This window comes from Rhizoctonia solani, chromosome 14 (assembly GCF_016906535.1).
Source record: "Rhizoctonia solani chromosome 14, complete sequence".
NCBI lineage: Eukaryota > Fungi > Basidiomycota > Agaricomycetes > Cantharellales > Ceratobasidiaceae > Rhizoctonia > Rhizoctonia solani.
In genome coordinates this window covers 1978532-1992663 of record NC_057383.1, presented here as the reverse complement: position 1 = coordinate 1992663, position 14132 = coordinate 1978532, and the positions used below count along the sequence as shown (strand labels likewise).

The following is a 14132-nucleotide window of genomic DNA, read 5'->3' as shown; positions in this document are numbered from 1 at the left end:
TCGCGAGCCTTACGGAAGCTCAGTGCCAACAAAGTATACGTGAACGCGTTGAGCTTTTGGGCAGCCCCCTGAGTCACGTGAGCCCAGCTCAAATATGAAGGATATCGCCTCCGCACGCTGCGTCGATATACATCTAATTTACCCGGTTCCCAAGCATTCCTAAAAGGGAGTTCAGACCGATCTCTTTACTCGAAATTAGTGGGAGACGGCTACTCCGAGGATCCACGACTGGAAGCCAAAGACGCAATCAGGGGTCCCGGCCACATACGTTCCATGTTGATCATGAGTGCATACTGTGACTTCGGCAAGTCACTTTCTTGCTCGCCGAACTCCACACTCCAGGTCTATCACATGACTGATTCCGACACCATCGATATCACCTGGATCAGCGCCTACATAGGCCTCAGTTTACTGGGGCCCTTGCCCGAAGTTGTCATATTGGCGGGACGTACATGAACGATGTGCAGGTTGAATAATAATGTTTACTTACATGCGCACTCGAGTTTGCTCATGATCAATGGACTTGTATGAGCTGATATATACAGGGCAATTACATGTCTAAGATGGTGCATAAAATAGTACTGTTATTTCGGGATTCATTGGATCGGGGCCTCTACCAAAACCGTCGGGCTCAAAGGCGCGCAGAAGAACTTATGGCTCTCATGCTCTCGCCGGGCACTACTTAATTGGGATTGACAAGTGTCACATGAATGTCCCGAAATGGCATGAACGCCAGTCGACCAATTGCAGGGCTTTATGGAGCTCATCAACTTATCAAACGCGGGGAGAACGATGGGCGAACGCGAGCGAGCCTTAGCGTTTCTCCCTCAGAGAAAGCACTTCGCATTTCCGAAGATCAAATCCTATATATATGGTTGATCATGGCTTTCTAGCCAGGCAGTGACAAACGTGAATAGATTTTTCCAGCACTGGAATACACACAGCCTAAGCAGGGGATAAATATCTATGATGGGCAGAAGAGAAGGAGGAAAAAGGATACGCAGCATCTGTACAGGGCCACAGAGGATCCGGGTGGATAGGGATAAGACGTAGAAGGCCTGGGATGGAGAATGGTACAACAAATTCCCCGTCCCAGCAGCGACTACTCTACGTAAGTTAACATTGTACGCGTTACGAGTTCCAGATACATAAAATCAAGTAGGTTTCCTCTAACTCACACTCTACTTGCCGGGTCTGCGTAGCAATCCGAGTGAAAACGCTTGTTCTAGTAGCGATCAAGAATCAGGAAGCGATTAGCATAGTTGGAGCGTCATGGAGATCAAGCAGTGGCTCAATAAAGAGCACAGTGAGTGTACAGTTATACAGGGCGAACAGGCAGGCAGATATTTCGACCGCTCATGTGGCTCGAGCTAAAGCCAGGACTGTAGCTACAGGAAAGCTCTAAAGACAGAGCGGAGCAAGTTTCGGATCAGGGCGGAGAAGCCAAGGATACTCGCAGAGCAACAGAGATGGGTGCCAGTGTACGTCTAAGTGAGTTTTCAAAATTATATGAGATGTATTACCTATAGGCTGATCTATACTATACTCACAGATGTCAACGTTAGCGAGCTAGTTGAGCTAGCGGTCTCTCACCGCAGTGAATTTCACCGCCGGGGAAAGCTGGAAGACGTTGAGAAAGCTATAGAATATGACAATCGTGCACTATCTTTGGTCCCCAGTTATTGCCGGACCTTATCCTGCCGGCTTATCCATCTTGGAGCAGATTACGGGGCGCGATTCAGCCGCACGGGCGACATCAACGACAATGCAAAGTCAATAGAATACTATTCTCGCGCAGCCACACTGACCCCAGATGATCACCCGCACCTGCCGCACCTGCTCAATAGTTTAGGAATGAGCTATGCCCGTCGGTTCAAGCATAGAGGCGATACGAACGACCTTACAAAGTCAATAGAGTACCAGTCTCGTGCAATCGCATTGACGCCCGAAAATCACCCAGATCTACCAAGATATCTTGCTGGTCTGGGGATAAACTACGGTGATCGATTCCAGCTCACAGGTGACGCGAACGACTTTGAAAAATCAATGGAGTACAAATCTCGTGCCGTCGCACTGACTCCCGAGGATCACTCAGACCTACCGCGATGGCTTAATAACCTAGGAGTAGACTACGGTACTCAATTTAATCGTACGGGCGATATGAACGATCTCGCAAAGTCCACCGAGTACAAGTCTCGTGCAATCGAATTGACCCCCGACGATGACCCAGGCTTACCGCGCCTGTTTATGAATCTAGGATTGGACTACAGTGCTCGATTCAAGCGCACAGGTGACATGAACGACCTCGAAAAGTCAATTGATTACAAATATCGTGCAGTCGCGTTGACCCCGGACGATCACGCATGCATGTCTGAGCTTCAATTCCAGTTATCGCTCTCATATTTTACTCGTTATGAGCATACGAAACATTCATGCACCTTCCACCGAGCTATGCATCTTCTTCGTACAGCGTCCCAGTCAACAGCTGGACCCCCACGCGAAACGTTCATGTATGCGCTCGAATGGGCATGGCGTAGTGTTTGTCTTCGTGATTGTATGGAAGCATACAAGACTGCAATCAACCTTATGCCCCAGTTCATTTGGCTCGGCTCATCCACAAATCAACAGTATCAAGACCTACAGAAAGCTGGGAATATAGCCGCCAAGGCCAGTTCAACCGCTATTCTCTCGTCCGCCTTCGACGTGGCTCTTGAGTGGCTGGAACACGCAAGATGTGTGGTCTGGAGCCAGAGTCTTATGCTCCGCTCGCCTCTTGACCGGCTTTACAAATGTCATCCGGATATAGCTACTCAGCTTCAATCGATAGCAAATACCTTGCATCAGACCGGTACTGAGCTATCCGTGTCCCGTACATTCACACCCAAGATCAATTCGTTGGTTGATCGACACAACCTAGCTATAGGCTACAACCATTTATTAGCTCAGATACGCACACTCGACGGGTTCAATGACTTTCTTCTGCCTCTGAAATCGGACCGGCTCATTAATGCTGCACGACATGGACCTGTGGTTGTGATCGGCTGCAGCCATCACCGCTGTGACCAAGGGCGCTGTGACGCGCTTCTTGTCGTTCCCGGACAATCGACCATCAGTCACCTCCATCTCCCCAATTTCACGTTACGAAAGGCTGAAGAAGCTCGTGAAAAGCTCGAAGGGTCTCTTCGCAACAAGGGGTTTCGCGAACGTGGAGTGAAACTCGTACCACTACCAGGATACAAAGATGGCTTTGCCAGTATGCTACTTGATCTGTGGAGCGATATTGTCAAGCCGGTGTTGGACTTTCTTGGATATACGGTATGCCCGCCTCTTTCGCTCTCCTATCTAACTACTAATAGTTCCCGTGCAGAAGAACGTCCCGGAGAACGACTTAGACTTGCCACATATTACCTGGTGTCCGACAGGCACCCTGTCCTTTTTGCCACTGCATGCAGCTGGCGACTATAGTCAGCATGGATGCAAGGTGTTCAACTATGTTGTATCGTCGTACACGCCTACGCTTACCGCCCTTCTGGCATCGAACCCCAGTACGCTCAACACCGCACCTCGGGTGCTCGCAGTCGGTCAGCCAAACACGCCCAAACACACATCACTCCCTGGTACAATCACCGAGCTCAAGCTAGTCAAGGATCATACCCAAAATAATGGCAAATACTCGGAACTCATAAATGAACAGGCAACAACAGCTACCGTACTGGATGCGATGGAGGAGCACGACTGGGTCCACTTTGCTTGCTATGCTCACCAAAATGTTGTCAATGCTACCAAGAGCGGCTTCTTCCTGCACGACGGTACACTCGATCTTGCTGCTATCAACCGGCGATCGTTTAGAAATAAAGGACTCGCATTTCTGTCAGCTTGTCAGACAGCAACAGGCGACGACAAGTTGCCGGACGAAGCGATACACCTTGCGTCGGGGATGTTGATGGCTGGGTATCCGAGCGTGATTGCAACAAGGTGGTCGGTGAAAGATGAGGATGCGCCGTTTGTAGCAGATAGGGTATATGCGGAGCTGATGAAGGAGGGAAAGTTGGGAAACGGGGAGGCAGGTCGAGCGCTTCACAATGCTGTCGCTGCACTGCGTGAGAAGGTAGGAGAGAAGGCGTTTGGACGCTGGGCGTGTTTTATTCATATTGGGTCGTAGGATGGGGTTAAGCAACAAGTGATTCCTGTAGTACATAAATACGTATCCTTGGCCACCAAATTAAGTTAAATATACAAAGAGAAAATTACATCACGGAAGTAAGCAGAGAAGAAATTGCAGCCGCTAGCCTTTCCGGCATCTCCAACCTCTTGGCCAAGCACTTGGAATATACTGGATTTTGAACACTCAGCGCAAACCGATTCTACGCGCACATCACAAAATCAAGCCCTAACGAAACATACCAGTCGACCTTTACGGTTGGCTTACAGCACTGGGAAAGTGTCGGCAGTATATCCAATCCAACCCCGTATATCACATCAGCTCATCTACCTCGATCAAGATCAAAATGACCTGGACGAGCTGATCACACTGACCCGCGGCCCATGAAATATGTACGTTTTGCTTCACTACCAGTCGATCAAAACATCGGAAAAAGAAAAGAACAATCAAAAAGACAAGAAACTAAATTTAATATGGCTGGTCAAAAAACACAATTATAAAAGCAATCACGATCACCCCTTGAGCTCATCTTGTAGTTTATTCCTACTGTTCCGCCTTGATACTCTTCTCGTCTTCGGAACTCGGTTCGTAAATAGATACGCCACGGCCCTGTAATTACGGCAAATGGCGCGTCAACCGCTGCCACCAGTGTCCGGAACTGGAACGATGAGATCCCCCGCCACGCTTGCCACCGTCCGAACTGCTGGTAGATGGGGGAGCCGGTGATGGGGCTTTAGGAAGATTGGGGGCAGGAGAAGGAGCTTTAGGAGAGGCTTGGGTTTGGGTCATGGATGGGGTAGTAGGAACAGGAGCGTGCACAGCAGCAGGTGGAACAGAGGACGGGGCAGGTGGCGTAGATGAAGGGGGAGGGGTAGAAGAAGTAGCGGCAGTGGGGGTAGATGGTGAACTAAGATCCTCAGGCTTTGCAAGTACCTCGTCGACGTGTTCCTATTAAAATATAATCAGTTTAGTTACTCCAAGATGAGCATTCGTTCCTGCGCACCTCCTCTGCATCCTTCCGGTATTGCTCGACATCCAGCGCGAGTTGCGACGTCTTCATCGGCATCGTGGACATGCGGCGCATTGCCATCATGCCAAGTACGGCCTTGCGGACTGTGCGTGTTGCAAAAATAGGAATACGATCAATAACTGAAAACAATACCCCGGACCCAGAGTCTTCCGGCCCCTGGGCGGACCGCGTGGATGAGGGACAAAATGAAGTGAAATGAAGACGTACAGGTCTTGCGAGCATCAAATTGCTTCTGAATGTGGGGCAACAAGTTGGTGGGCTGGCCTGTCTCACTCTCAGGCACGAAGTGCTGAGAAATGTCAACTAGCCATTTGTGCTCAAGTGCCTGAGCGGCGGTCGGACGCTTGTTAGGATCGATGGTTAGGCAGTAACGAACAAAGTCCTTGGCAGTCTCGGAGACGTTAGCCCAATACTCAGCTGTCGGAGGTTATAATATTAGTCACTAGACACCAAGCGCCAAGACTATCAAACCTGGCTCAAAGCGATAGTCGCCACGGATGATGGCCTCCATTTCTTGCTGTTGGTTATCACGATCAAATGGCGTGTATCCACACAGCAAGAAGTATGTGATGACACCCATTGCCCAGATGTCGACGGGCTTGTGGTGACCGGCTATTAAAATATGAGTTTAGTTAGGGGGATAAAGAATATCAACATACACTTCTTGAAGATCTCGGGAGCCATGTAGCCTGGAGTACCACAGACTTCAGTAAGGAGGGTGAACTTGTCGTCGTCCATGACGCGAGAGAGACCGAAATCAGCAATCATGATATCTGCATCCTCCGCTTTGGTGCGGAACAGCAAGTTTTCGGGCTTGAGATCACGATGAACGATGCCCGCATCGTGGATGTGCTGAACAGCGAGCATGATGGTCCGGACAAGCTCGGCGGCATCGGCCTCGTAGTAATTGCCCTTGGCGCAAATGCGGTCAAACAACTCGCCACCCGTACACAAGTCGAATACGAGATAGAGGTTGTGGGCCGTCTCGAAATAATCGTGAAGAGTCACGATATTCTTGTGTCCGCTCGACACCTTTTTCAGCACCGCAATCTCATTGCGTACCTATCAATTCCAATTAGCGCCGAATTAGTGCGAGATTAATGAGCCATTTACCATGTGCTCGCGACCCTCCATGAGCTTCTTGTTAATGACCTTGCAAGCATAGTACTTGTTGGTCTTGATATGGACTGCCTCCTTTACGACGGCGTAAGTGCCGCTTCCGAGCGTCTTGCCCGTTCGGTACTGTATGTAAATCAGCATACAAATCCGACTAAACTAGTCCCATCGCTCGCACCTGGCACGGCACGGTCTGGGGTGGCATTCTTGGTGGTGGTTAAAACGCGGAGAGGGTTGGCGCCCAAGCTACCAGGGATCCCGAGTTATAAGTGGCCCCAACACGTGATCTGCCCTTGACACAGCCGGACACACAAACACAGCATTCCGATGACAAAGCATTGAATAGATTATTCCCTAACGTCACACATCACCGCATTCAACGTACACATTAGCCCTATTCTAAGGTAACCCCCGCCTTGACCGCAGCAGCAGCCCTGAGCTCCGCAAATGTTCCGCTCTGGAGACACATTTCCCTAAACAACCCGCCCTCACGCTCAATTAGATTCCACGGTGTATCAAACTCGATAATGTGTCCCTTGTCCAGCACCATCAGTCGGTCGTTATCAATGATGGTTCCTTTGTTTGCTCGGGTCAGCCAAATCGAGTCATTTGAGACGTGGCCCACTGCACTCACGTATTCTGTGTGCCACCGTAATTGTCAATGCATCCTGGAACTCTTCTCGAATCGTATCTTGGATCTTCTGGTCGGTCGCATAGTCCAAACTTGATGTCGACTCATCCATGATTACAATCTTTAAACACAATCAGCAAACGAATTTGTTTCATTCCTCTGCCACTCACCGAATTTCTCCGAAGTAGCGCTCGGGCAAGGGAGAACAACTGACGTTGGCCCTGGCTAAAGTTCGCCCCACCGGCGCTAACACGAGTGTGAAGCGACACGGTTAATCTCGAGTCGAGCAACCCTTCATCATCATAGGGGTACGAAGTCGGGGATGGCGGACGTGTCGATCCGGGTGTTGTTCGTGCCGAGATAACAGGTGCTGTGAGTTGAACACGATGAAGCACATCCAGGCACTCTGCGTCGGTGTGTTGCCTGAATGGGTCGAGGTTCTCTCTGGAAAAAGAAGCGCACGTGCGTAAACAACCGGGTCCAGGTGGCGATGCACTGAGTCTGATTTCCTTACCGCACTGTTCCAGAAAAGAGCACAGGATCTTGTGGAATAATGGTCTTGTGATGGCGAGTCAGTATTTTCAATCAGTTTGTGAGCATTACATACGATTTTGGATCTCAGGTCTTGTAGTGATATTTTCGTAATGTCCAAGCCGTCGATCCGGATGCTTCCCTCACTTGGCTCAACGAACCGCAAGAACTACGTAACGATAACGGATTCAATTTGTCGCCTATCTTCAATTTTCCAAAATACTCACACTCATCGCCAGCGTCTATCATTGACAATAAATATTTCAGTCACCCTGACCATCGGTCGCTTAAAATGTACTCACCGACTTGCCACTACCCGTGCGCCCAAGCAATCCCACTTTTTCCCGCGGACGGAGCTTGAACGATACACCATGCAACACCGGGTCCAATTCTGGAGAATATCTCATCACTAGGTTTTCAACTGCGATGAGCGCATCGCTCGACGTGTTAGATGGCCAATGAGCTGGAGGCTTCGGGCAGTCCTTTCCGTTAGGTTCCTGAGGGAGATCAAGATACCTGTCCAAAAATTCAATATCCAAAAGACGACTACAACACAGAGAACGCACTCGACTACTCGTTCGACGGAATTCAGGTCCATCTCAAGCTGGACCAACTGAATCAGTATCACAAAGACCTCCCAAACTCTGGGCACTCACACTGGTGGCAGTTCGGCAACACCAGTACACGCTCTGCGTAAACGACATGGCGGTGGTAATCGTCACTGCAGCCAACCCATTTCCTAAAAGCCCCGAAATTGCGAAGATAGTGGTAATGAACACACTCAAGGAGGCGAGGGCGTCGAAATGAAGGAGGAGCCTGACATGGTCAAGTTAGGCAGGTTAGTTCGTCGCAAGGGAAACACTAACCATCTGTTCAGCATCCTATAAACACAAGTGAGTTTTGTGATGTAATCGTCAACATGAGATCGAGACTAACCAGAAATGATACCACATCGTATTCGTATCGTCTACTTGCTTATGTAGCTTATCAAAGAACCTCTGTTCAGCTGAGAAGGCTCGCACGGTGACGATACCTTCCAAAACCTAACGCACACATTAGCACAAGGTAAAGTTCACTTACACCCCACCTACCTCGGCAAAACTTGAAAAAATCGGGCTCCGACTATTCGACTCCATACGTTTCAAGTCTCGAGCGGTGCGGACATAACTCAACGCGATGAGATAATACAACCATGCAATGATCGCTGCGGGTAGAAGGAAAGGAGGAAGAATTACGGATACGGTGAACAAACCGGCGAAGAACGTTGCAAGCCAGTGCGAGCAGTTACGGAGCGAGCTGGAGAGGGATGAATCGACAGTTTGAACATCTCTACCGAACCTATTGAGAATTCTATACAGAGGTCGTCAAAATTTACCCGAATCAATGTTTGCACGGGTGCCACCTACCGCCCAGCTGGAGTAACATCGAAATAACGAATTGGGGCGTATACAATACTGGACAAACAAGTCAGTGGGCTGTGACCAGATAGGGCCATGCAAACTTACGTTCTTAATAGTTCATTAAACAAGTGCCTCGAAGCGCGGAGCGATGCTGTAAACTACCGTAACGCCATAAATGATTGAGCGATGGGGCTTCCCAAATCGGAACTCATTCACTCACTTGAACAGTAGAGTTAACCGTTGCCATAACCGCAGCAGCAAACACGATCCCAGCATATATACCAACATAAAAATACGGATCCGAGTTGGCGGAAGGCAAATGCCACTCCGACATAGACTCCGCATGCAGGCTACTGATGTCTGCACGGGACAAATTACCATAATAAATGGATGGATGGATTTGGGAACCAAAGACGTGTTGTATCTCCTCGAATTCATTGGGGTGGCTGAGATAGTGCGCGGCACTAAGTGTATGTTTGTGGTGATTCCGGGTCGAATTATGGACCCCATATGCTTCACCCCATGTTTTTAACCATAGCCTCTCCACCACACCGAATGTTTGGTATCCTACAATCAAAAATAGTAGGACGACCCAAGAAAAATAACCTCTACAATCAAATTCATCAGTGACCAAATCCAGTTAGCGAATGATTGGTACGCACGATGCCTTTAGGTAGGTCTTATAGATTCGCCATTTGACGTTGCCCTCTGCCCGCGATTCGTCTTGGACTAATTTCCTTGGTCCTTTACTAGGGGGCGGTTCTACCCGCGCGGTAAACACCGTGCGTTGTCGCGCGGCCTTTGCCGCAAAACGGGATTCCCGTGCTGATGTTATGGTTTCTGTGGCCTTCGGTATTTCCTGGATAGGAGAAGAGGTTCGCCTATAGGTTGGTGAATTCAGGGCTTCAGCAGCCGAATCAATCATATTCTTTCCCGAGTCAATTATGTCAGGTTCTGAGCTGGTTGAGGCATCAGCATCGAGCGCAACATAATCCAAGTGGCCTTGTTCTTGTAGCTCAGAGACGACACCCTGCATGTCGATTCGGCCATCGTACATGCGAACAACATAGTGCGCACATGGCAGCATTAGCTCAACATGATGTGTTACCAAAATCTGGACGGATCCAGCATCAGCTCCAGACAAGAATCTGCCATCAACACACATACCACGGTACGGTTCTCTAACAATGGTCCCTTGAACAACTTGTCAATCAAGAAACGTGTTGTATGGCTATCAACTTATTGCCCGACCCAATTTCAATAATGCTGTGAACAAATGTAAACGGAAGGAGCGTACCAGCAGCCAAAGGATCATCTAACAGGACACGTTTGGTATGTGCATAGACGGCTCGTGCCAATGCTAAACATCAACATGAGCTTCGATGGTTAGTTCCGAGATGATGCACGCGCGTACCAACTCGAGCCTTCTGACCACCAGATAGACTAACACCCCGAGCGCCAATTTCGGTCAAATCTCCATCTTCGAAAATCTCCAAATCGGGTTTTAGAGCACAGCACTCGAGGACGAGGTTGTACCGCTCTTCATCGTACGGAGTTCCAAATAGGATGTTATCCTTTACGGCAACTTTATATCAGCCATCGGCGATCATGAACAATAATAGAGATGTTACCTTGATGCTCTTGTGCTCCAACCAGCTTGTTTGAGCCGCAAAACTGATACCTTCGCTTTTAGGTAAATACAACTCTCCGCTGGTTTGAGTCATTTCTCCTAGCAAGGCCATAAGCAAGGCCGTTTTACCAGACGCTGTTGGACCAGTGATGAGGGTGAGTTTGTTTTCAGGAATAGCCAAGTCAATATCAAGAAGCTCGAAAAACATTTCTGATTCATCGTCACTGATGTCACCTTCAAACGAAAGCGTCCGTCTCGATTGCTCTTGCCCCTCAGCCGATTGAATTATCGAAGAATTCCACATGAATGATCCATCAACGATACGCATCTGGTCACCTTGGGACGCGGACAACCGCGGTGACCCTTTGAGAGATGACACTATGTCCGGCACTTCATCTTCGCTCAAGAAGGCAGCGATACGCGCAAGGGAAACGCCAGCTTGCATGGTTGTCACAATCCATTGAGGGATAATATTCAGCGGGTTCTTGAGCATGTTGAACAACGCGATAGACTGGGAGTATTCTGGTATGAGTAATAAGATGGCCTGGTTCACCGTTGTACATACAGTAAACGCCACTGATACGGTGAGTTCGTTCCCAAGGGCGATGTATGACGTGAACGACACCACCGCTACCATAGTAGGCGCTAATTGCCACACGAAATTAAACATCATTTGATTGATTCGCTCTATGTCATGACAAGCACGTCAGTTGTGCCAACCATTATTCAAGCAAACATGTGACTTACCATGTTTGAGCCAGGTTAGCTCCTTCTGTCGTCTTTTCGTAATTCTCTTAATCCATTGCGATTCCCAAGCAAAGAACTTCAAACAGTCAATATACATTCACAGTTGACCATTCTTAAAGCGCTTACTTTGATAAACTTAACGCCTAAGAAAGCGTTAGTGACACAACCATAACCAAGACAAACATAGATATCTCACCCAGAATCAATTCATTCAAAGCGTTCATTCGTTTATCCCTTGCATGGCTTAACCCGCGTGTGAGCTGCGTCGCAATGTATATTAGTTCGAATATAAACAAACCAATTCAAATACTTACTGCAACACTGCGCTTTGATAAATAATGATTCAGAGGCATGGCAAGTACAAGTACAAAACACCCCGCAAACGCGGACCAGCCGAGAACTCTGAAACGATCGTTGAAGCAAGTTTCTCGACTTGAAATGTATGCCACTTACTGGTACAAGAGAATACACGCAAATATAAGCTCGAATGGTGCGGCATAGATATAATACGCGCCGCTCACTGTTTTTCCGACTCGACTTGCGTCGGCGGACATAACCTGAACTATCTACGAGCCAAGCCATTTCACAAATGGCTCATACTGAAGGTAATAAAGATACGCACCTTGCCAATACCCGCCTTTTCTTGCTTCATCGGGTCCTTTTTTTCTTCCTGCCCTTGGATATTTGTTTATTTTTATTACCGGACATATCAGCTGCGTCCTTGCGCTTGAGTGCCTTGTCATATACCGCTGCCATAATCTCCGAGCGAGTTCGAGTAGAGGCTCGGCGTCCATGCCACATGTGCTGCGCATCCGCCTGGGCCTGATCGTATTGGTTGAATAAATGCCTCACGGCACAGTTTGCCCAATCACGAAATAACACACCTTCAAAAGGCGGCTGACAAAAGCCAACCCCGCCAGCACATATGCCCTAGCCCGCATTTCAGGCTCATGTGACTCCACGGCATCGAGAATGCGCTTGAGGAAGAAGGGGCCAAGGTAGTCGAAGAATACGCTGAAAAATGTGAGGATGGCTTCCAGTGCGAGGTCGCGCGAGTTGGCACGCAAGAGGTGTTTGGCCAATGTCCATGTTGAGCCCCAGGACGAAGGAGGGAGCTTGGATGATTTGATGGACGAAAACGCGGTGAAGAGAGGTTTAGAGCGGAGCGTCGAAGATAGCTTCCAGACGTCAGATTCGTCTAATGTCTTTGCCGACCCCTATCAAAATTCGTTACAAATCGTTACTTCTGATGAGCTTGCGGTTATATGCTCACGCGTTTGAGTAATGGGCCGACCCAAGTAAACGTGAACCATCCCCAGACGGTGGTAAAATCTTCTGGGCTGATAGACTTGATTGCCCAGCGTCAGTCGGTCATACTCGGAATTGGATCGCAAGCGAACTCACCGATCCTATTTCTCCCGCGTCGACATGAACACTGGGGATACCCATCGGGAAGCTAAGGAGAACACTGAGGCCAACCAAAATGGCGGTAAAATCGGCAGCAAGGCCAACGATCTGTGGCCGTGGAATGTAGTCCCGGTAAACATAAGAGGAGAATAGAAGAGAGCCTGCAGAAACGATAGCTACGGCAAATCGTACGACGTAAAAGATAAGTAGATCATATATTGGCGTCGCCACGCGTTTTCGGGTGACAGGCCGGATGGCTGCGTAGACCCATGAGGCGGCGGTGGCAAGGGCCAACAAGGAGGACCAAATATTGCCCCGAGTGTTGGAGGTCAAGAATAAGAGGTAGCATCCGTGGATAGTCCAAGCGACAGTCTCGAGCAGTGCGACAAGAACAAGTGTAATTGTCTTCCATATGGGGGATCCAGAGCGCTTGGTGGGTACCACTCCTACGTCACTATCTCCTTTAGTTTCATACTCTATAGCCTCAGCCTCTTCGAGTGTTAAGAAAGGTTTGAATATGGAACAAAGTGTGGTACGTGAAGATTGAAGTTGGATCCGAGAAAAAGAGTTTGTCCTCAGGGTGGAGACCGAGTGATATAATAATATACAAATCGCAAGGAATACTGGAGTTGCAAGCGTATATGTATCTCGTATGCATTCGTTCGTTAGATCCTGTGCGGTCATGGAGCCGGAAGATTGGTAGATACGAGGTCAGCATCTTGCAATTGTGTCGGTTGTCCTCACACGACTTACATTCCATACAGGATATACTCCACTTTCTGGATCCAAAGGACACACCCATTGGGGCCATTGGTTTGCTTGGTCCATGGCCAACCTTTAGGGCTGAAAATACAAGTGACCCCGGAGAAAAAATGGCTTTTTATCAAAACAAGTCAAGTGTGGTGGAGGTCCTTATGCCAGGGGCCCGATGGCTGTGTTTGCTCACAGGGCTTGTCAGGGCGCGTTATTCCGAATTCATTTCAAAGACATTTCATGCCAGCTACGAACATGAGGTATGAAGACATAACTCGCAAGATACCTTGTGGCAGATACTCGCTGTTTATGCATACTCCTTTCATCCTGCGACTGTTGCTTTGGTTCTCCTGTGCCATGGAAAATTCCAAAACATTGCCTATGTCGTACCTGACAAACAAAGACGAAGTCTAGACTTAAGGACCCCCTCCAGATTATGGCATCAGCCTGATATTACTAATCCGTTGTTTTACACTCTTCCATAACAATGCACTATTGTAAACAGGCCTGCTGATACTAAGCAACACCTAATTGCATGGTGTATCTTCTTTCTGGGCTCAAACCCAAGTATCTGACTCTTGTCCTGACTCTTGAGTCACTCCTTGACTGCTGACTTCGATCAATGAGGTAACCGGGGTAATGAGTGGCTGTGCTCACGCCGATCGCTCGTGATCGTTCGCAGACCCAATACAGAACCATTGGTCTCTTCAGAAAGGGTTCAAAAT

At 48.7% G+C, this 14132-nt stretch overlaps 3 protein-coding genes across 3 annotated transcripts; 1 reads left to right on the top strand and 2 right to left on the bottom strand.

The window, feature by feature from the left end:
- Positions 1 to 1063: 1063 nt before the first annotated feature.
- RhiXN_11238 (CHAT domain protein) lies at positions 1064 to 4162 on the top strand (the record flags this gene model as incomplete). Its single annotated transcript, XM_043331053.1, has 4 exons — positions 1064 to 1111; positions 1389 to 1491; positions 1553 to 3315; positions 3368 to 4162. The coding sequence occupies 4 exons, from the start codon at positions 1064 to 1066 to the stop codon at positions 4160 to 4162; spliced, it is 2709 nt and encodes a 902-aa protein (XP_043186398.1).
- A 615-nt stretch (positions 4163 to 4777) lies between these two features.
- Positions 4778 to 6513, bottom strand: RhiXN_11237 (calcium/calmodulin-dependent protein kinase; the record flags this gene model as incomplete). The annotated part of the gene is made up of 7 exons (XM_043331052.1): positions 4778 to 5110; positions 5166 to 5275; positions 5400 to 5609; positions 5664 to 5804; positions 5852 to 6254; positions 6306 to 6434; positions 6487 to 6513. 7 exons carry the CDS (start codon positions 6511 to 6513, stop codon positions 4778 to 4780), a joined length of 1353 nt encoding a protein of 450 aa, XP_043186397.1.
- A 189-nt stretch (positions 6514 to 6702) lies between these two features.
- RhiXN_11236 (ABC transporter transmembrane region) lies at positions 6703 to 13482 on the bottom strand (the record flags this gene model as incomplete). Its single annotated transcript, XM_043331051.1, has 32 exons — positions 6703 to 6884; positions 6943 to 7060; positions 7110 to 7383; positions 7454 to 7497; positions 7547 to 7639; positions 7698 to 7712; positions 7773 to 7986; positions 8037 to 8074; positions 8127 to 8286; positions 8337 to 8351; positions 8407 to 8513; positions 8562 to 8820; positions 8877 to 8924; positions 8976 to 9028; positions 9091 to 9478; positions 9533 to 9984; positions 10038 to 10051; positions 10168 to 10230; positions 10285 to 10444; positions 10502 to 11011; positions 11066 to 11187; positions 11248 to 11323; positions 11374 to 11390; positions 11444 to 11507; positions 11562 to 11649; positions 11701 to 11813; positions 11870 to 11889; positions 11949 to 12069; positions 12132 to 12464; positions 12521 to 12595; positions 12652 to 13326; positions 13408 to 13482. The coding sequence occupies 32 exons, from the start codon at positions 13480 to 13482 to the stop codon at positions 6703 to 6705; spliced, it is 4986 nt and encodes a 1661-aa protein (XP_043186396.1).
- Between the last annotated feature and the right edge of the window lie 650 nt (positions 13483 to 14132).